We start from the raw sequence: 17,212 nt of genomic DNA, 5'->3' as shown, positions 1-17,212 counted from the left end.
CAGCCCAGCAGGCGCAAGCAGAGTGCTCGGGGAGAGCGCAGCAGTCAGGTGCATGTGGGGCACATGGAGCTGGCACAGAAGCCAGTCCGCCGTACGGGGTAGGAGCGTGGGGCACGCTGTGACACACGGTGGCACGCACGCAGCCTTCACCGACAGCCCTGCACGGGCACCATGCCTGCAGCCAACAGCTCCAAGGGCTCACTCACGTCTCCTTCCTGGAGCAGAGCGTGTCCCGCGCCGTCTGCACGCTGCAAACAAAGGACAATAGGGTCAGATACAGATCAGAATCTTTCCAGAGGATCCACGTCAGAGCTTGGTGCCAACGCAGTGGAGCAGGGCTGTGCGGAGCCGGGGTACAGCCTCCTGTGCTGGCCAAGCAGGCTGCAAGGCTGAAAACCTCTCCTGCTCCCCGCACCGCACCTCTGGGCTGCTACAGGGACCCTGCAGACATCCCCACCACCCCCGCAGGGCTGGGGGCTGCTGCAGCAGGCGTGGCAGCTGCCTCGGGCTGGGGTGCCTGTGGTCAGGACGGGCAGGGAGCAGCGGGGTCACCGAGCCACCCCCCAGGGCAGGGGACAAACATTGCTGTCCCCACCAGAGCCAGGGAGAGGGTTCCAAGGGCCCCGGGCTGGTGACACTGCAGGGACCCTGCCCGGGGCTGCGGGGATGGTGGCTGCAGGACGTGCCATCAGGACGTGCCATCAGGCATCGTGAGTGCTGCTGAAGGGTGAAGCAGAACCCACGGCTTTTCCCAAACGCGGCAGCTGAGGATGTCCCTGCCGGGAAGCGCTTCTCACCTCTCTGTAATGTGTCAATTGTATTGGAAATCCTTTTCTTTCTTTTTTTTTTTTTTTTTTTTTAATGAAGGAGTGAATTTCTGAGCTCATGGTTTCTAGCTCACCCTTCCTTGGTTTAATCACTACACAAAGAAAAATCTCTTCTCACAGCATGATGACAAGCACATCCCTGCCATTTTTTAAAAATGTATTTATCTACTTTGTCTCCATTTATCATGATGCCCCTTTAGCAGTGTAGCAGAGGGGAAAATTGGAGGGCTGTGGACACAACAGCTGAAAAATTCAATAGAATTACTTTTCCCATTTTTTCCTAGTAAATTCTTCCACCTAATGTGCCCAGCTTCACTGATTCCTCCAGGCCCCCCAGCTCCTGTGGCTGAACAAAGCCCAGGTTTTCCGATCGATAAATGCAGTGCCAGGGCACCTGCTGCATGGACACCACAGCCTGGGGACACCCGCGGGCCCTGCCGAGCCCTGGAAGGGAAAGGCACGAAGCCAGGGCTGGTTTCTCCACTGCAGGAAGGGGCAGGGGGCACTTCTGTGCCTCCCCGACACGCCAGGCCCGCAGGGAACAGGGGGCTGCTCTGTGAACGGGGCCTTCTCCATCCTTTCTGCTTCTCTTAAGCTGGGCCACACAAGATGATTTCAAGGGTGACACCTTTTTCACGAGACCCTTTACCAGTGCGAAGTTACTCTTTCATGAACATGCTCTCAGCCAAAACGCTGCCTCTCCTGCAGGGCTGCAGCCACCGGCACCCCAGCATCGCCCTTGCTGCATTGCAGCATCCCTCCCCGCCGCGAGCGCCCCGCCTGGCCCCGCAGCCTCACCTCTCGGCATCGCTCTCGTCGCTGGCGCGCAGCTCCTCCATGGCCAGCTGCAGGTCGGCGATGCGCCGGATGGCGGTGCCCAGGTCCGCCTGCAGCCCCTGCCGCGCCGCCGCCACCTCGGCCAGCTGCTGCTCCTGCGGGACCGCAGCGGGTCAGCGCCAGCCCCGACCGCCGGACCCACCGCCAGACCCCGCCGCACGTGCCGTGGCTTGCCAAACCTCCAACGCGCGAGTGCCATCTTGCACACGGGGACCGGCGAGCAAAGCTGAAGGGACACCCCCACCACATCACTGACCATCACCCCCACCACAGGAGAAGGCTAAAGATGATGGGCAAACACCAACGAGCTCGGGGCAGAACGTAAGGAGCGCCCAACAATTAGTGTGCCGAAAGCTGAAGTTATCTCCACATGGGGGGTCCTTTGTTTTAGATGCACGGCAGCACCAGCGCAGCACCAAGTTCTATAGCCAGCGACCATTAGTGCAGTGACACCTTCCTGAACAACCAGACCTGTGTGCGTGTGTGCTGCAGCTCAGCATTGAGTATAAAACCTGAACAAGAAATAAAGTCATCTTTGAAGACAGCAGTGGGCTTCAACCCACGTATCCCCTCCCGGCAAGCGGGGATGCTCGGCACTGGCGGTGAGCGGGCACCACGTCTGTGCAGTGGTTCGGGCGCACATCGTGGCAGCTGGGTTGTGCTCAGGTGGGGGTTTCAGCACGTTGCTGTGTCACTCCAAAACCAAATGTAAGGCCAAATACATCAAATGGCCAAACGTGATATCAAACTGTAACACCTCCCCTGCGTGGAACATCCCAAAGGACCGGGACTGGGAGCACCGGGCTCCGGCACCCTCCTGGGACAGCTCGGGGTCAGAGACCATGGGGGCACAGACCACAGGGGGTTCCTGGGGCACCCCCCTGCTCACACATACCAAGCACCTGCTTAGAAACAAAGCCCTTTCCAGAAACGCTGCCGGTTTATAAGAAAGACGGAAGCTTCATTTATAATTTAAACTGCAGGAGGAGAAGCGGGGAAGCAGCACAGCCCGGACAGCTCCGCAGGCCAGCAGCGCCCGCAGCCTCGCGGCGCACCAGGGATGCCTGACCCGGTGCTCGCCTGCCTCTGAGCCTGCGGGGGCTGAGCAGGCTGAGCATCCCCCTTCTATCTGACTGCAAGGCTTTTCCGAGCGTGGCTACGAGGAAGTCTTCGTGCCGTTTTCTAAACCATCACACGGCAGAGAGAAAAAGAGAGAGAGCGCAAGCTGCAAATTCAACTTGATTGAAGCTGCCAGCTGTAAAATTGCCATCTCGGTGGTGACAAGGTGAGAGATGATTTGCAGCGCAGGCTGCGACAGGCCACGGTGCAGGAGCCAGCAGACTGTCAGAGTAAATAATGAAAGCCCTGGTATCACTGAGCGCCCAGGCCCGAGGGGAAGAGCATTGCAGTTCATAAAAACATGCAAAGAAGGATCCCAGTTATGGTTGCACAGCATCACAGTTGCTTCTGGAAAGGCACCAATTCTGGTAAAAACCTGAACGCTGCCAAGAAGCTTTCTGAAATTCGGTGCTTCCAAGCCTTATGCTTTCCTCCCTGCCCGTGCAATGCAGAGGCGAAGAAGGCCGAGTTCAGCCACGGGAGCTGCTCCAAGGCAACGGGGTTGCCCCTGCCCAGCAGGGACACTGCCCATGCTGGGTACTCAGGCAGGGGCACATTGGGAAAGGCTGGCCCCTGAGCAGAGCCAGCCCCACACAGAGCAAAACCCAAATTTTGGCTAGCGATGTGCCTGTATTCAGCTATTTGCAACCGCAAGAGCCGGCAGTAAAACAATTGCTGGATAAAAAGCCCAAGTCTTCAGACATGCTGATAAGAGCCTCTGTTGAACTAATTCCTCAGCTCCATGATACGGCTCCAATTAAATACAGTTCACTGCCTGCATTTAATTCCTCTCCTCCATTCTGCTGCTGTTAACCTGAGGGTGGCTGGCGCGGAGGCAGCCCTGCACACGCCGTGCGCCCGCCCGGCCCCCAGCCCCGCTCCTCGGCTGGTGAGGGGCAAAACCCCGCAGCCCTGCAGCTCCTGCCCATGGCCCCACCGGGGGCGGCGTGAACGTAGGGCTGAGAATTCCTGCTCCTAAACGAGAGCGGGCAGTGCTCGAGCACAATGGTTTTGATAAAACACTCCTTCCAGTGGCAGCACTATCGCCATCACCGTGGGTACACGGGCTGACCACACACAAAGGCAAGCACCGTTCATAGTCGGGGAATAATTCGGGACTGCTCCGCACGTGCTTTCTGCTGAGGGACTTGTACAGGTCTGTGCGTACGGACCTGCAGCGAGACTACGTGGGGAAGAGAAACCGCTGGATCTCTGTGCCCTGCCTTTCAGCGGGGACTTGGCGCCTCGCAGAGAAGATGCTGGGGCTGGCAGGAGGCCACCAAGGGGACAAGGCAGAGTGGGGGGGGCTGTGACCCCCAGGACCACATCCACAGCTGCCAGCCCCCAGTGGGCGCCCAGCCCTGTGGCACCCATGGCACTCGCTGGTGCTCGCCTACCCCCTGTAATACACTGTCAGCCAGCGTGGGCTGCAGGAAAAGGGCCTTTTTACCCTTTCTTCTTAAAATCAAGCACAAAGTAGCTGTACCCTACAATTGTCTCAAGGAAAGGAATAATTATGTCAATATAGTTAAATTTCAAATGCAAAAAATTATCTTCATTATACAAACCGACAATAAATGCCCCAGCATCAGGCCACAGTTATCCCAGCGAGCTATTAGACACCTTTGACATATGTTGTTTCAATCTAAATGTAGATTCAAGAAGCATTTCACTTTTAATCCAGTGACTGGTCTGAATGCTAACACCTGCACTCAGGAAGAGCCTCTGAGCATTGCTGCCTTTTTGTCTCCTCTCAGCAGAAAAGGGAAAAAAAAAAAAAAAAAAAAAAAAAAGGGAACACATTTAGACAAAAATCCCAGCCTGCCTGCTCGTGAGCCTCTGACGAACCCCTGGCACTGCCAGGGAGGGAAAGCACAGGTGAACCAAGAGAAGGCTGCGGGGCCAGGCGCTGCAGAGAGAGCTGGGAGATGACAGGCGGCGTGTGGCTGATCCTGCCCGGTGTTCATCATTCATGGCCCGTTATCCCAGCTCAGAGCTGGTGATGGCTGCGGATCCTGGGCGGGAGCAGCGCTGATGAACACAAACAGGGCTGGGAGAGGAAGGGGAGCCACGGGGAGGGTCTGCACCTGGCCGGGCTGAAGGCTGGAGCAGCCTGCTGCCATGCTGCTTCCCGGCTGGGCAGTAAGGCAGCGATTTCCCGACTCTTTATGAGATTTCTTTTGTGCCTATTGACTCTCTGGCAGCCACAGGGATCTAACCCACGTTGCACTGCAAACTGATCCGGAGGGGGGATTTCATCCCACCCACACGCATACAACTCCCCCACCGGCTGCTCTCACCACCCCACAGCAAACCTGGGCCCGTCAGGGCTGCTACGTGGGAGCCAAGCGCTCTGACACCGCGTGAGCTGAGGCTCTGACCACGAGCCTGGGAAGGGCACAGCAGCATCCCAAACAGCTCCCTGGACTCAGCAGCTTCCCCAACAGCTCCCAGGGCACAGCAGCCTCCTGCGTGTACGAACCCTGCTCCCCGTTCCCAGCAGGGAGCCCCGAGCCCTTCCTCCAAACCGATCTATCGGAGGCAGCAGGAACCAGCCCACCTGGCTCAGACACACCTGCTTAGTCTGTATTTTACAATCAGTAAACAAAATGTATTTTCTGCCTGTCTTTGCAGGTATTTCCATGCTAGATTTTCCCACGCACCATATATCGGCAGATAAAACACCCCAGTGCACAGCACCAGGTACCAGGCGGCGCTGGGCAGCTGGCAGGTCAGAAGCAGCCACTTTAGAAAGCTGAGGTTAATTTTCCCCGATCAGGAGCATGAATCCAAGACTCTCTCAGGACAATGGGGATGAGAAGCGGCTGCACCTCAGGAGAATCGTGCCCAGCACACCAGCGGGATGCCACCTGAGAGCACAGGGACTGGGCACAGCTCCAGGGCTGCTCCCCACCCGCCCCTCCTCACACCCCGGGCTTTGCTTTCATTGCATCCCTGCAAAAGGGTTTCCCAAACCTCCTTTCTCAAGGATTTCTTTTCCATCTAATTTTGTCTCAGAGGCATTTGAAGATAAGTTAAAAAGAGATGAGCAACAACAGCAGTGAAATATTTATGGGGCCGTGAAGGATGCCGAGCCAGGCACCACTGAGCAGCAGGCGCCGCGTCCTCGCCGCCTGTATTTGTGTTTGTGGTTCTGCTGTCACAACACAACCTTTGTGAGCTCCCATCCACCTGAAGTGTAATCTAATTAGCCCAATTTGGATGGCTGCTATCTGAATAATTTAGCATACACCTGCAGTGTTCATCAATCATTATTATTTTTAATTAAGTAATTAACTTTCAGGTTTTCGGAAAGTTTGATGCGACAAGATTTCCGTGGCTGCGGTCTCAAGTGGGACGGGGTGCGCGGCTCTTCCTGCACCCAGCCACCAGCAGCACCTGTAAGCGCTGTTAGCAGCCGCAACTGCCGATGGTTTCCTGGACAATTTACTGCTTTAATGGCAAAACAGAAATCGCACGCCTGCTGCACGACACAGCTAATTAGCACGCACGGCAGAGCTCTCACCCCTCCATCACCCAACCTCACCTCGAAGGGCCGGCTCCCTTCGATAATCTTGTTGTCACACTTAGCCAAAGAGATCAGCACTTAGAGAAAAGAGCAGCGCTGCGAGACCCACAGGGTCTGGGGGCTGCCGGAGGCCCCGCTGAGAGCTGTGGGTTTGTCTTGGGGGGAGGCAGTGTTCTCAGCTGCTGTCACAAACAGCTCCTATTTCCCTTCCCAGCTTTACTGGAAATGCCAAAAAAAAATCTAAAAAATAATGCAAAGGTTGCAAATAAAAAAAATCATAAATATCAGGCTCTACTGTGCTACACCACGCTGGATTGCGTGGCGATAGCAGGACTGCAATTACGACGGATATCCCCATCAAAGGAACCATAAAAAGATTATTTACACTGGGACTCTCAGCTTCAAAAAAACGAACCAAAACCCCATGCAAAGAATATTTTAACACCTGTACTTTGATTTTCAGTAAAAGTAGTTAATTATTATGCTGATGAATTTCACAGCTTCATTAAAGACACCTGACTTTAAGAAGAGTATGGGGGCAGCCCCTCCAGCTCCGGTGCTGTCTCCTGAGCATTGAAGCCGCTGAGCACCATGTCCAGCACCCAGCACCAGGCACCCAGCACCACCCTGCCCAAGTCCCAGCAAGGGCAGCTGGTGCCTCTGCCAGCCCCTGCCCCGTCCTTCCCTACACCGCACAAGGCAGCTCACCAGGAGGCTCGTATCAGGAAAAGCACAAATGCGTGTGCATTCGTGATGAGCAGAGAGAGCAGGGTTTGTTTTTACACTCCCCAGGACTTGGAAATCCATCCCCTGCTCCTTGCCATGGCTCAGGCTCTGCCACAGCCCGAGGGTCCGGCAGCTGGGCGCAGCCGTGCGTGCTCCGGGTGTCAGCACAGCAGCTGAGAGACGAGGAGCTGTTGCAGGCTCAGATCCAGGCTGTGTAGGAAGAGGAGGTACAGCTCCACGGGAGAAATTCAGGACATGCAACTGAAGCAAAGATGGAGACAACCGGGGCCAAGTACTACCCCCTCCATTAGAAAACATGCATCCCTCCCTGCGATGGCACAGGGCTTGGAAAGTGTTCAAAACCCATTCTTCCTACAAAATTCATAAGGCAGAGCCATCTGCCTGGCAGCCAGCTCTCCAGCTCCCATCCCTGTGCTGTGTTTTCCCTGCTGTCTGTGAATGCCGGGAGCACGGAGGCAGCTTCTGCCTCCCAACTGCCCAAAGTGGGTCAAAATCAAGGAAGGAATGGGAACGGCTGTCCTGAACCCAGCCGAAGGCGCAGGGGTGGTGGGACAGCAACAGTCCTTGTGGTAATAGGATTTAACATGCCTCCACCTCTGATAAATATGAGCCATTGGAATAAAAAGCTTATGTACAGGCATCAGTTCTTGGGACCTGGGAAGCAAGACCAGCTCCTAATCCCATATGAGTAACAAACGCATCCCGCCCGGTGTTTCTTAAGCCCTGGTAGTGCCTGGCAAGTGCACAACCTCACAACTGGTTATTTAAATAAAAAAATCGTTAGGTGCAGACCACGACTTAAGCAATGTTAAGTGAATAATTCATGCAGTATCTATAATAGATGGGGGATTTAGCAGGAGCAGAGCTGTAAGTGGCTCTCTACGAACTATTGATACTCCCTGCCTGGCGCGGCTGCAGTCACAGCTCTCTGCGATGCTTTACGGGACTGCTGGTAGGAGCACGGTCGGAGCAATGCCTCTGCTGCTGGGAGTGTTGTGGGGCCACCAGAGCAGCCAGGGCTGGCCCGAGGCATCCCCAGGACCTCCTCTCCTGCAGGACTTGCTCAGCTCCCTCCTCCTACAGCCAATGCCGGTAACCCCAATTGCCTGCCTGGCTGGGTTCAGTCAGCCCCCTGTTTGCCCCTGAGTGTGTCTGTTTGTGGGCTTCTGTGCCATGCTCCTGGGAGGTCCCACAGATTCCCTGCAAACTTCAGCTGGGAGGACAGAAGCGTAAGATGACCAAGCATCTTGCTGCACCCGTCATCTACATCCCCATGCAAAACATTCCGAAAGCCTCTAGAGATATATGCACAAATACAAAAACTCAGTGACAAGAATCCCCCCGTATCCTAACGGACAGCACATCTGTTTCAAAGCACCGTGTGTCTACCAGAGCTGCGATGAACACGCAGCGATCAGCGCAGCTGAAACCCCGTCTCTCGCTCGGCACGAGGAGAGGCAGCAGCAGCAGCAACCCCAGCCCCAGGGCTGCGCATGGGGCAGCAAAACCCAGCCCGCAGCACAGGCAGCAGCGAGCAAAGCCTCTTGTTTTAAAATCTGCAGCTCAGAAGAGCGTGGCTGGCCGCAAAAGCCAGCAGCAGGGCTCCCTCGGTGCCTGGGGAGGAGGGGGTCTCCAGCAGGTCGGGCTCAGGCTGGCAGAGCAGGGACAAAGCCCGTTTGCAGCGTGCACAGCGGCCGTGGAGTAATTCGCACCGAAGCAGCGCTCCCTTCAGAAAGGCTCGCAGCCTCAGGGTGAAATAAATGGTGAGCTCTCCTTGATTGTTAAATAAAAGATTATTGATAAAATAACTGCTTCTAATGCGGCTGTCTCGCTAGCAGAAATGCAATATCTTTCAATTACTGCTTGGAAGCAAGACTTTCCTTTTGTTTACTGAAAAATACCAACATGAAAAGAGCTGCCGGGTGAGGACCGCACAGTGAAGGTGAAGCTATTTTTGCCGCACTCCCGGTCTGCTTGGGGCTTTGCGCAGGCAGAGCAGGCTCACTGTTTGTCCGCGCTGCCTGGCGCTGGCTCGCCGTGCAGAGCAGCACAGCAGGGCTGGGCACGCCGAGGGGCACTGCCCCATGCCAGGCGCTCCCCCCGCTGCAGCTCTCACCCAGAAAAGCAGCGGGAGCTGCAGGAAGGCGAGCTGGCAGCGAGCGGCGAGCTGGGGACGTGGTGTGGATTTCCAGCATGCCAAGGCTTTGCCAAGAAGGGAGTCGGGGGTAACCTGGATGCCTGCTCGGCTTTTGCTAGAGCTGAGCAGGCGAAGCAGTTTCCCTCTTGGAACAAAACAGAGAGCAGAGAGACTGCCCAGCCCTGCCTGCCCAGCTGGGGAGAAATGGAAAGCAAGGAGCCACACTAACAGCTTTGGTTCGATGCTTCAGGGCTGCGGGGGATGAGAAGCAATCCTCTGCTCCTGCAGTGAGCACCGGAGCCCCCCAGCTCCACTCACCACAGCCCAGACCTGGCTTGCTCTGCATCTCTTGGAGGGTTGGGACCATCCCTTCCACAGCTCCCTGACCTCCCAGGGGAGCAGGGATGGGAGGACACCACTCGCTCTCCAGCAGCACATGGAGACGTGCATGGCCCGGGTTTTCCTGAGCCCCCATCCCAGAGCAGCCAAGCTGGGCAAGCCCTGGGCTGGGCAGTGCAGGAGGGCAGGGGGCTGAGGAGGGCCTGCAAAGTGAAGGCTGCCTGAAACCTGTGCATTTTTGGCAGGACAAAGGGCCCATGGGTTAGCACCCCCTTACCAGTTCCACGCGCCGGCGGCTGGACTCCAGCTCCCTCTGCACCAGCTCGTTCATGTCCGCCTTCATCTCCTCCATCCGCCTCTGGTAGTACTTGGTGCTCTCCTTCTCCCGTGCCTCTGACTCGGCTGCCTTCTCCAGCTCCTCGCCCATCTTTATGATGCTGTCCCGCAAGCGCAGCACCAGCACCTGGGGAGGCAGCATGGGGGTAGGACCAGGGAGATGCAGGTGAGGAGTCAGGAAGCTCTCCGAGAGCACACAGCAATGTGGGGAGCGCTCCCTGCCCGACCCTGATGCCGGTCTGGGGCACTGGAGCCATTTCCTTCACCCCGAGTTTGTTTGGGCAGCGCAACCCGGGGAAGAAGCGACAGCAAAACCATCTCCTGGGGTGCCAGCAGCCACGCTGACTTATGGGCACAGCAAAGTATTTGGATGGAGCCTGATGCCCTGGGGTCCGGCTGGTGCTCAGGGCAGGGGGTGGCTGTCAGGAGGGTGCTGGGATGGCATCCGGAGGCAGGGGCCGTATTCTCCTCCGGGTGTTTATAGCACTGGACCAGTGTTGCTTTTTAATAAACACCACAACAGGTATGAATAATGACAGCAGCATGAAACCTGTGGACTCTGCAAGCACAGAGCACGGAGCCAAGACCCCACCTGTGAGCACAGCCCTGTCCCCTCGCCCCTACCTGGGTGCAGAGCGGGCGGTGTCACCGCATCCACCTCTTGTGCTAAACCATGTCCCCGGAGCCCCGCGCCCGGCCGTACCTCGAAGCGCTTCATCTGCACGGCCTGGCAGTCCAGGCGGCTCTCCAGGTCGCGGATGTGGGCCTCCTGCCGGCTGATGACCGCGCGCTCGGCCGGGCGCTGCTCCAAGCGCGCTGCGCTCGCCTGCGCCGCCCGCAGCTGGGGGGACACGCGTCAAAAGTGCCCCTGCCAGCAGCGTGCCCGTCCCCTCCCCTCGCCGTTACCTGCACCGAGACCTCTGCGGCCACCCCAGCTCCCCTCTAAATACAAAATGAACGCACGGGGCCTGGCGTGCGCTGCCAGGCACGTCGGGAAAATATTGCCTGAAGCTCCCTGAAGGATTCCCTTGTGCTCGTACTGTGCTATAAACGCATGACACTAGCATGTACTTTTGAAAGAAAAATGTTCCAGCAGGATGGCGCTCGTCTGGGTTTCTTTTGCTTTTCTCTTCTCAGCAAATTCTTTGAGGACAGCAGGCATAAAATATCACAATTTATGTGCAAAGCTGCCTGCACTGAGTTTTTTCTTCAGCCGTTACACCGAGATCTCCTAGGCAAGCTGCTCTCCTTTTAGCAGCCCTGGAACAAGCTTGGTTCAGATTTTATATTTGACCTAGAACCAGGGGAATTTGTCATCTGTTATCTGGCCTATCTTCACAGCACAATACTCTCCGCCTCGGAGTGAGCGAGTGCTGTCTCCGATTCCTGGGCAGCTTAGCCACGCTCCAATAAAGCACTTAACTTAATGGGGTTACTCGTGTTTAAAATTAATGTGTGCACTCCAGGACAGCGGGGCAGCCGCAGCGGTGAGGCAGAGCGGCACCCAACCACGCAGCCCCAGGGACTGCCCCGGCCAGAAGCCCGCTTCTCCCCCAGCCCCACGGAGGAACTGAAGCTCTCCGCAGGGGAAAACCTTCTTCCCCCCCAGGCAGTGGCTGGCAGAGCCCTGCAGCCCCAGCACACGTGGCGTGCCCCAACCCCAGGGGTGCAGCAGTGCAGCAGGCAGGCAGCGGCTCCTGCACCTTGCAGCTCCCGAGGGCACGCACAGGGCATTAGCAAGAGAAGAGGAACCGGCCTGTTTCACAGAGGAGAAATTGCTTTGTGACACCTCGGTGGAGGCTTGGTCTGACTACGGACGTGGAGATGGCATCCCACTGCCTGGTGCCGTGCAGCTTGCTGGGCGCAGGGATCTCGCTGCTGAGCTCAGCGCAGGACAGCTGGGGAGGAATTACCTTTTCCTGGAGGCTCTGCTTTTCCTTCTTTGCGTCCTCCACCTGCGTCTGTAGCTCTTGGATCTGAGCGATATCTGTTGCAGACTGGGGAAACAGAGAGCCTGGTGGTGGAAGCAGCCCACAGGCACCCGAGGTGTGTGGCTTTGCAGGCGCGCTCGTGCCAGCTCCCCGGCAGGGGCTGCCTCTTCCTGCACAGCACTGACCGAATGCAACTTCGCTCATTTTCAGAGCAAATACTGCAGGTCAGGCCAGAACCCTCTTGTCAAGCTCATTTCTGCCCTCAGGGTGCTTCCAGACCCCGTTTCCCAGCTCCGTAACAACACTGCAGGGTACCAGGCTGTGCACTGTCAGTCTTGCCAGCCTGACCCAACAGCTGCCCTGCCAGGAGCCTTGGGGTCCCTCCGCTCCACTTACAATCCTTTGGGAGAGCCCGCCCTAGTCTGAGCATTAAGCAGAGAGCCACAGGGCTGTCTGTCAGCACTTTTTAGGCTCTGCATGAGAAAACGGTGAAGAAAGAATAGAAAAGGATCCAGAGAGCGATGCTCCAGGATTTCCTGGCTATTGAAACCATAGCCAAGCCACCTCTTGAACGAAGAGTCAAAACGGGGGTGAGAGGAGATAGGGCCGTGAGCCATCCCTTCCTCTTACCCCAGCATCTGGTTCCTGAAGCCCCCACCCTAGACATCCACAGGGACTGGCAGTTGCTTTGAGCCACGCTGCAGGATTTTCCCTGCCAAGGAGGTGGATGCTGCAGAACCCCCCCCCCACTGCAGCTCCTACCTGTGCGATCAGGGCCTTGTGCTTCGCCATGAGCTCGTTCAGATCTTCCTGGTCCTCGTCGACACGCCGCAGGAGGTCGGCTCTCTCGTGCTGCAGCTGGGACAGCTGCTCGTCCGCCTGCGGGAGCGGAGCGGAGCCTCGTGTCGTGGTGGGGACCCACCTCACGGCACGCCCCACCGGGGGTCCACGGCACCCCCTGCCCAGCTCTCACAACCCAGTAGAGCTGCAGGGGGAGACGAAGGGATGCTGCGCGCTTTTAGCCCTTTTATCCACCCATTAAGGGGCCCGGGGGCTCTTCACCAAAGCGACGGGGTGATTTGGGGATTGTTGCTATCAAGCATCCCACAGAGGTGGAACCGTGCCGCTGCCCTGCCCCACGCACCAGGGTCTTGTTTCTGCTGAGGGTCTCCAGCTCCGCGTGCAGGTTCTCCAGCTGCAGGGCTGTCGCCTGCTGGGACCTCTGGGCCTCCGCACACCTCGCTTCGCTCTCTTCCAGCTGTGGCAAAAAGAGGGAGGCGATGATTGCACGAGCGCACGGTGCCTGCAGAAACCCCGCCTGTTTGTACTGCACCCCCAGAGCGTGTCCCCTGCTTGCATACGCCAGAACTCAGCCCTTTAAAATCTGCACTGCTGTTCAGACCGTCTGGTTCTGCTTTACAATGAAAACTTTCCCCAGGCAGCAGCCGTAGTGCTGCAAGATGAGAGCTCCCCGCATGCCCGGCCGCACGCAGGCGCCCTTCCTGCCGGGTGCTGGAGCACACACCGCACACCCCCTCCGCCTTGGCGGGGTAGAGCTGGGATCATTAATTTGCAAAATTATGTGAATTACACGTAATTCCTGATTAGAGCAATTCACGATTTGGAGTTTTCAAATGGGCTTTTCACATAGCACAAATTGCATTTGCAAATACACATGAAATATCACATTTATAAATGCTAATTTGCTCTCGGTTTTTATAGCTCAGCCGTTAAAACTACAATGATCTTAAGTGGGCTGGAAACATCTGGAAGATGCAGCATCATCCCCCAAACACACCGCTGAGATGGAAGAACTTACGTGGGTTGTACCTGAACATACAGTTCCTTCCCTTGCTTACTCAGGTTTCCTTTGTTTATCAGAAAGGAAACTAAAACCCTCCACCTGCTGCTCGTTTCCCCTGCCTGTTCCCCATTTGTTCAGGGAATGCAGGGCTCAAGTGCAGGTGAGGACGCTGCCTCAGTTCGGGCATTTTAAGCCATTTTCTCAGGAAATGTTTCACCTGCCTTTTGCTATTCCCTCCCTTAAAAAAAAAAAAAAGTGAAAAAAAAAAAAGGGGGGGATTATGAAGTTCTGGAGCAATCCTCAGTTCACTTCCCTCAACAGTCTGGGGTGAGACACACTTGGAGAAGTTAAGCAGGTAATTTGCTTCCTCAGGGCTCAATCTGCAGAGGAAATTGAGGTCACTTTTCCCTTCAAGCCGCTGAATCTCCTTGCCTAACAGCACCAGGGAGGGCTCCGGACCGCTGCAATGCAGCAACAGGACCGCTCTGCCCCTCCTCACACAGCACCCTGCCCGCAGCCCCGACCTCCTGGGGGGGGAACCAGGCAGAGCCTCGCTCATCGTCCCTGGGCCAAGGCGACACGGGCAGGCAGCGACCACCCCGCCACCCCGGGGTGCACAGACCGTCCGCAACACAAGGCTCTGGCACGGGGGCTTTGAGCAGCTGGAATCCTGCGGAGTGGCTGTTGGAAATTGCCCCTGTGTCTGGACTCAGCCCACTTGGCTGGGTTGCCCAGGCAGGCCATTCACAGAGCCGCTCCTGCAGGGACACGCGGCGTGCTCCCCACTCGCCCCCCCCCCCAGCTGAAGAAGAGTCTTTGTATTTTGCATGAAGCTCGGGAGGCAGGGACTGAAATTACCCAAGCGACAGCTTCTAGGAGACGTTAACAGTCAGAGATTTCCAGGGAATGATAGCTTGTGCCACAAAAGGAGCCCCGAGGACAACAGCATCACCTGCCCTGAGCTCCCCTCCTGCAGGAATTTCATTCATTCATTCACATCTTGCACACACGTGTCCTGCAGCACTCTGCCCTCGAGCTCGCCACGGGAAGACCAGAAACCACCAGCAGCATGGCACTAAGTGCTTCAGCAAACAGAAACACCTGAGATTGTGCCCTGTGTCACCACGTGGTGAGCACAGGGGAATCCTGCGGCGTGGGACAGCAGGCGCATCACAGCCCCCTGGCACACCGAGCCCCCTGTGCCGCCGGGCGCTCAGCTCACACAGCAGCTCTGTGTCCAGGGATTTCCCACATTTTTCCAGCTTTTCCCTGGACCTGGTCATTCCCCTGCCCTGATTCTGCAAATGCGCCAGACAGTTTAATCAGAGGGATTCATCTCTGGACCTCCCATTAAATTCCAGCTTCTCTTTCACTTCATGCAATGGAATTTTCCCACTTGGGAAGAATAAACTGAAACTCTCCCCAAAATGCATAATGTATGAATGGATGAACAACATTAGTTTGTTGTGCTACACCATCTGTTAAATACCTGCGTAAAATGGATGCTTCAGACTTATTAAGAAACAATGCTCTACTTTCAGACCATATGGATTTTGATTAACGGAAATGTAGCATTTTAGCGACATTTCCATTCTTGCAGAGCTTTGTGGGCTGGTGGTAGGACGTATCGGATTCTGAGAACCTCATCATGAATGCCATTAGGAAGCATTTAAATGTAAGGGACGGCATAATCATGGGGGACTTTTAATGCATGCAGAGCCTCGGCGTTGGCAGCACAGCAGACATGAGATGCTCCCAATACTGAGGCTCTCCTCCACGCTCCTCAAACACGCGAGGCAGCGGGGCAGGTGCCGCCAGGAGGTGACAGGACACAGCCTGCAAGATGCTGCAGCAGCAGACAGGAGCCAGGTCCCGCAGCTGGTGAAGCCCACGTGGGGGCCAGCAATGCCCACGGAGCTGGAGCTGGCAGCAGAAGGGTGTCCTTGGCACCAGCCAGCCCTGGCGCTGGGTGCTGCGCTGGGTCAGAGGGTGACAAATCGCCCAGCTGAGGGCACAGGGGAGGGCAAGGCAGGGGCTGTGCATCATCTCCGGCTCTGGAGTGGGATTCAGGAAGTACTGAGGGCTTCATTGTTAAGCGGAGTACTAGAATGGGCAAAACAGCTCAATAGTGTCTGAGAGAGAACTCGTGAGTTCAACCAAGGGACGTGCCCTGGTCGTGGCCACCCCCTGCCCCAGCCGCCCCAGTCAGCAGCACAAGCGTGGGCAAGGCAGCAGCCACGGCGCCCGGCTCACCTTCCACGTCTCCCCAGCGCAGGTGGGAACAGCTGCTGCTCACAGCTGTTATTTATGCAGAACTATTATCTCAATTATATTTGTGTGTTGTTGGAATCACTCATGCCTCCCGATTAGTTTGTTTCCAGGGGTAATGCACAATGGAGATTAATTGCTGTGCGGTTTCAGAGGACTGGCGTCAGTAGCTCAGCCCTGGCGCTCTGCACGTGCCAGCCCGGGGCCGGCGAGCGCCGCCTGCCCTTCCGTCACCGAGGGCACGAGGACTTCTGTGCCACCTCCTCCCGGGCTGCACCACAGCCGTCTGTCTGTCTGTCCTGCTCAGGGCACAGCAGTGCCCACCCTGCTCGCCCCAGCTCCAGCACCAGCATGGGACCCGCAGTGTCCACGCTTAAAGCCTGGCACAGGAGCCGCGGTCCCTGCTCTGGCAGCTTGTGCCTCCTTACAGCCATTTCTATGGCAACACGTCCTGCAAACAGGGCCTCCGGATCGCGGTATGAGAAGACAGAAAGCATGCTGAACAGAAGGTAATTAACAGGGCTGCCTAAGAAAAAGAAAAAATACTTAACCGCTGTTGGCTTAATTACAGAGCAGTGCGCCCTGCAAGATGGCCCTGGTGGCACAAGGGGCACTCCTCGTGCTAGCACAGAGCGTGCACAGCACCACAGGTCGCTGCTCGCCTGCACTGCTGTGGCCACGAGACCCGCGGGTCTCTCTTGCAGCTTCACCTGGGTCGAGGTACAAAAGTGACATCCCTGGTGGGGCCCGGGCTGCCGTGAGCACCAGCTCTGCGCTGCTCACCATGGAGGCGAAGGACAGTGCGGGTCAGCCCAGACCAAGGGCTGCGGCCACTTTGCTGCCTCTCCGCACCTTTTCCATAGTGGAACTGGTGAAAGCCAGCAGGAGGGGTCATGCTCACTCTGCACAGCCCCCAGCCCACGGCACCTGCACGCTCAGCTTGGCATTCGGACGGCATCCCCACGTGGTACGCAGGCTTCGGTCAAGCACCGCCTGCGGCACCGCGGGGACGTGCCCAGGGGACGGTGATGATCGCGTGCCCTGGTGCCTCTGGAAGCCTCCCTGGTGCCTACCTGCCTGTGCAGCCGCTCCAGCTCGGCAGCGCTGGCGGCACCGGGCTCCGTGGGGGTGGCCAGCAGCAGCTGCGCGTCGGCCAGCAGCGCGCGCGTCCGGCGCAGGTCCCGCCGCAGCCGCTTCTCCACGTCGAGGTCACGGTGGCCGATCTGGAGGGAGAGGAGCAGCCTGAGGGTGTGCCCTGAGGTGCCAGGGCTTCAGTCCCCAGCCAGAGCCACCCTCAGGCCCACCCCACGTAATAAAACTTCCAAAAGCACCGACTTG

At 57.0% G+C, this 17,212-nt stretch overlaps 1 protein-coding gene across 1 annotated transcript in view; it reads right to left on the bottom strand.

The window, feature by feature from the left end:
* MYO18B (myosin XVIIIB) overlaps positions 1-17,212 on the bottom strand; it is a 61,567-nt gene that overhangs the window by 9,402 nt on the left and 34,953 nt on the right. Inside the window, exons 33-40 of the mRNA XM_035565716.1 lie at positions 16,948-17,097; positions 12,947-13,060; positions 12,565-12,681; positions 11,785-11,868; positions 10,575-10,712; positions 9,813-9,998; positions 1,626-1,759; positions 207-248 (exon numbers count right to left, since the gene is read on the bottom strand). Of these exons, the coding sequence (XP_035421609.1) occupies positions 207-248; positions 1,626-1,759; positions 9,813-9,998; positions 10,575-10,712; positions 11,785-11,868; positions 12,565-12,681; positions 12,947-13,060; positions 16,948-17,097 (965 nt within the window). The remainder of the gene's footprint in view (positions 1-206; positions 249-1,625; positions 1,760-9,812; positions 9,999-10,574; positions 10,713-11,784; positions 11,869-12,564; positions 12,682-12,946; positions 13,061-16,947; positions 17,098-17,212) is intronic.

The sequence above is a fragment of the Cygnus atratus genome, chromosome 17, assembly GCF_013377495.2.
Source record: "Cygnus atratus isolate AKBS03 ecotype Queensland, Australia chromosome 17, CAtr_DNAZoo_HiC_assembly, whole genome shotgun sequence".
NCBI lineage: Eukaryota > Metazoa > Chordata > Aves > Anseriformes > Anatidae > Cygnus > Cygnus atratus.
This window is presented reverse-complemented; position numbering and strand designations above follow the sequence as displayed.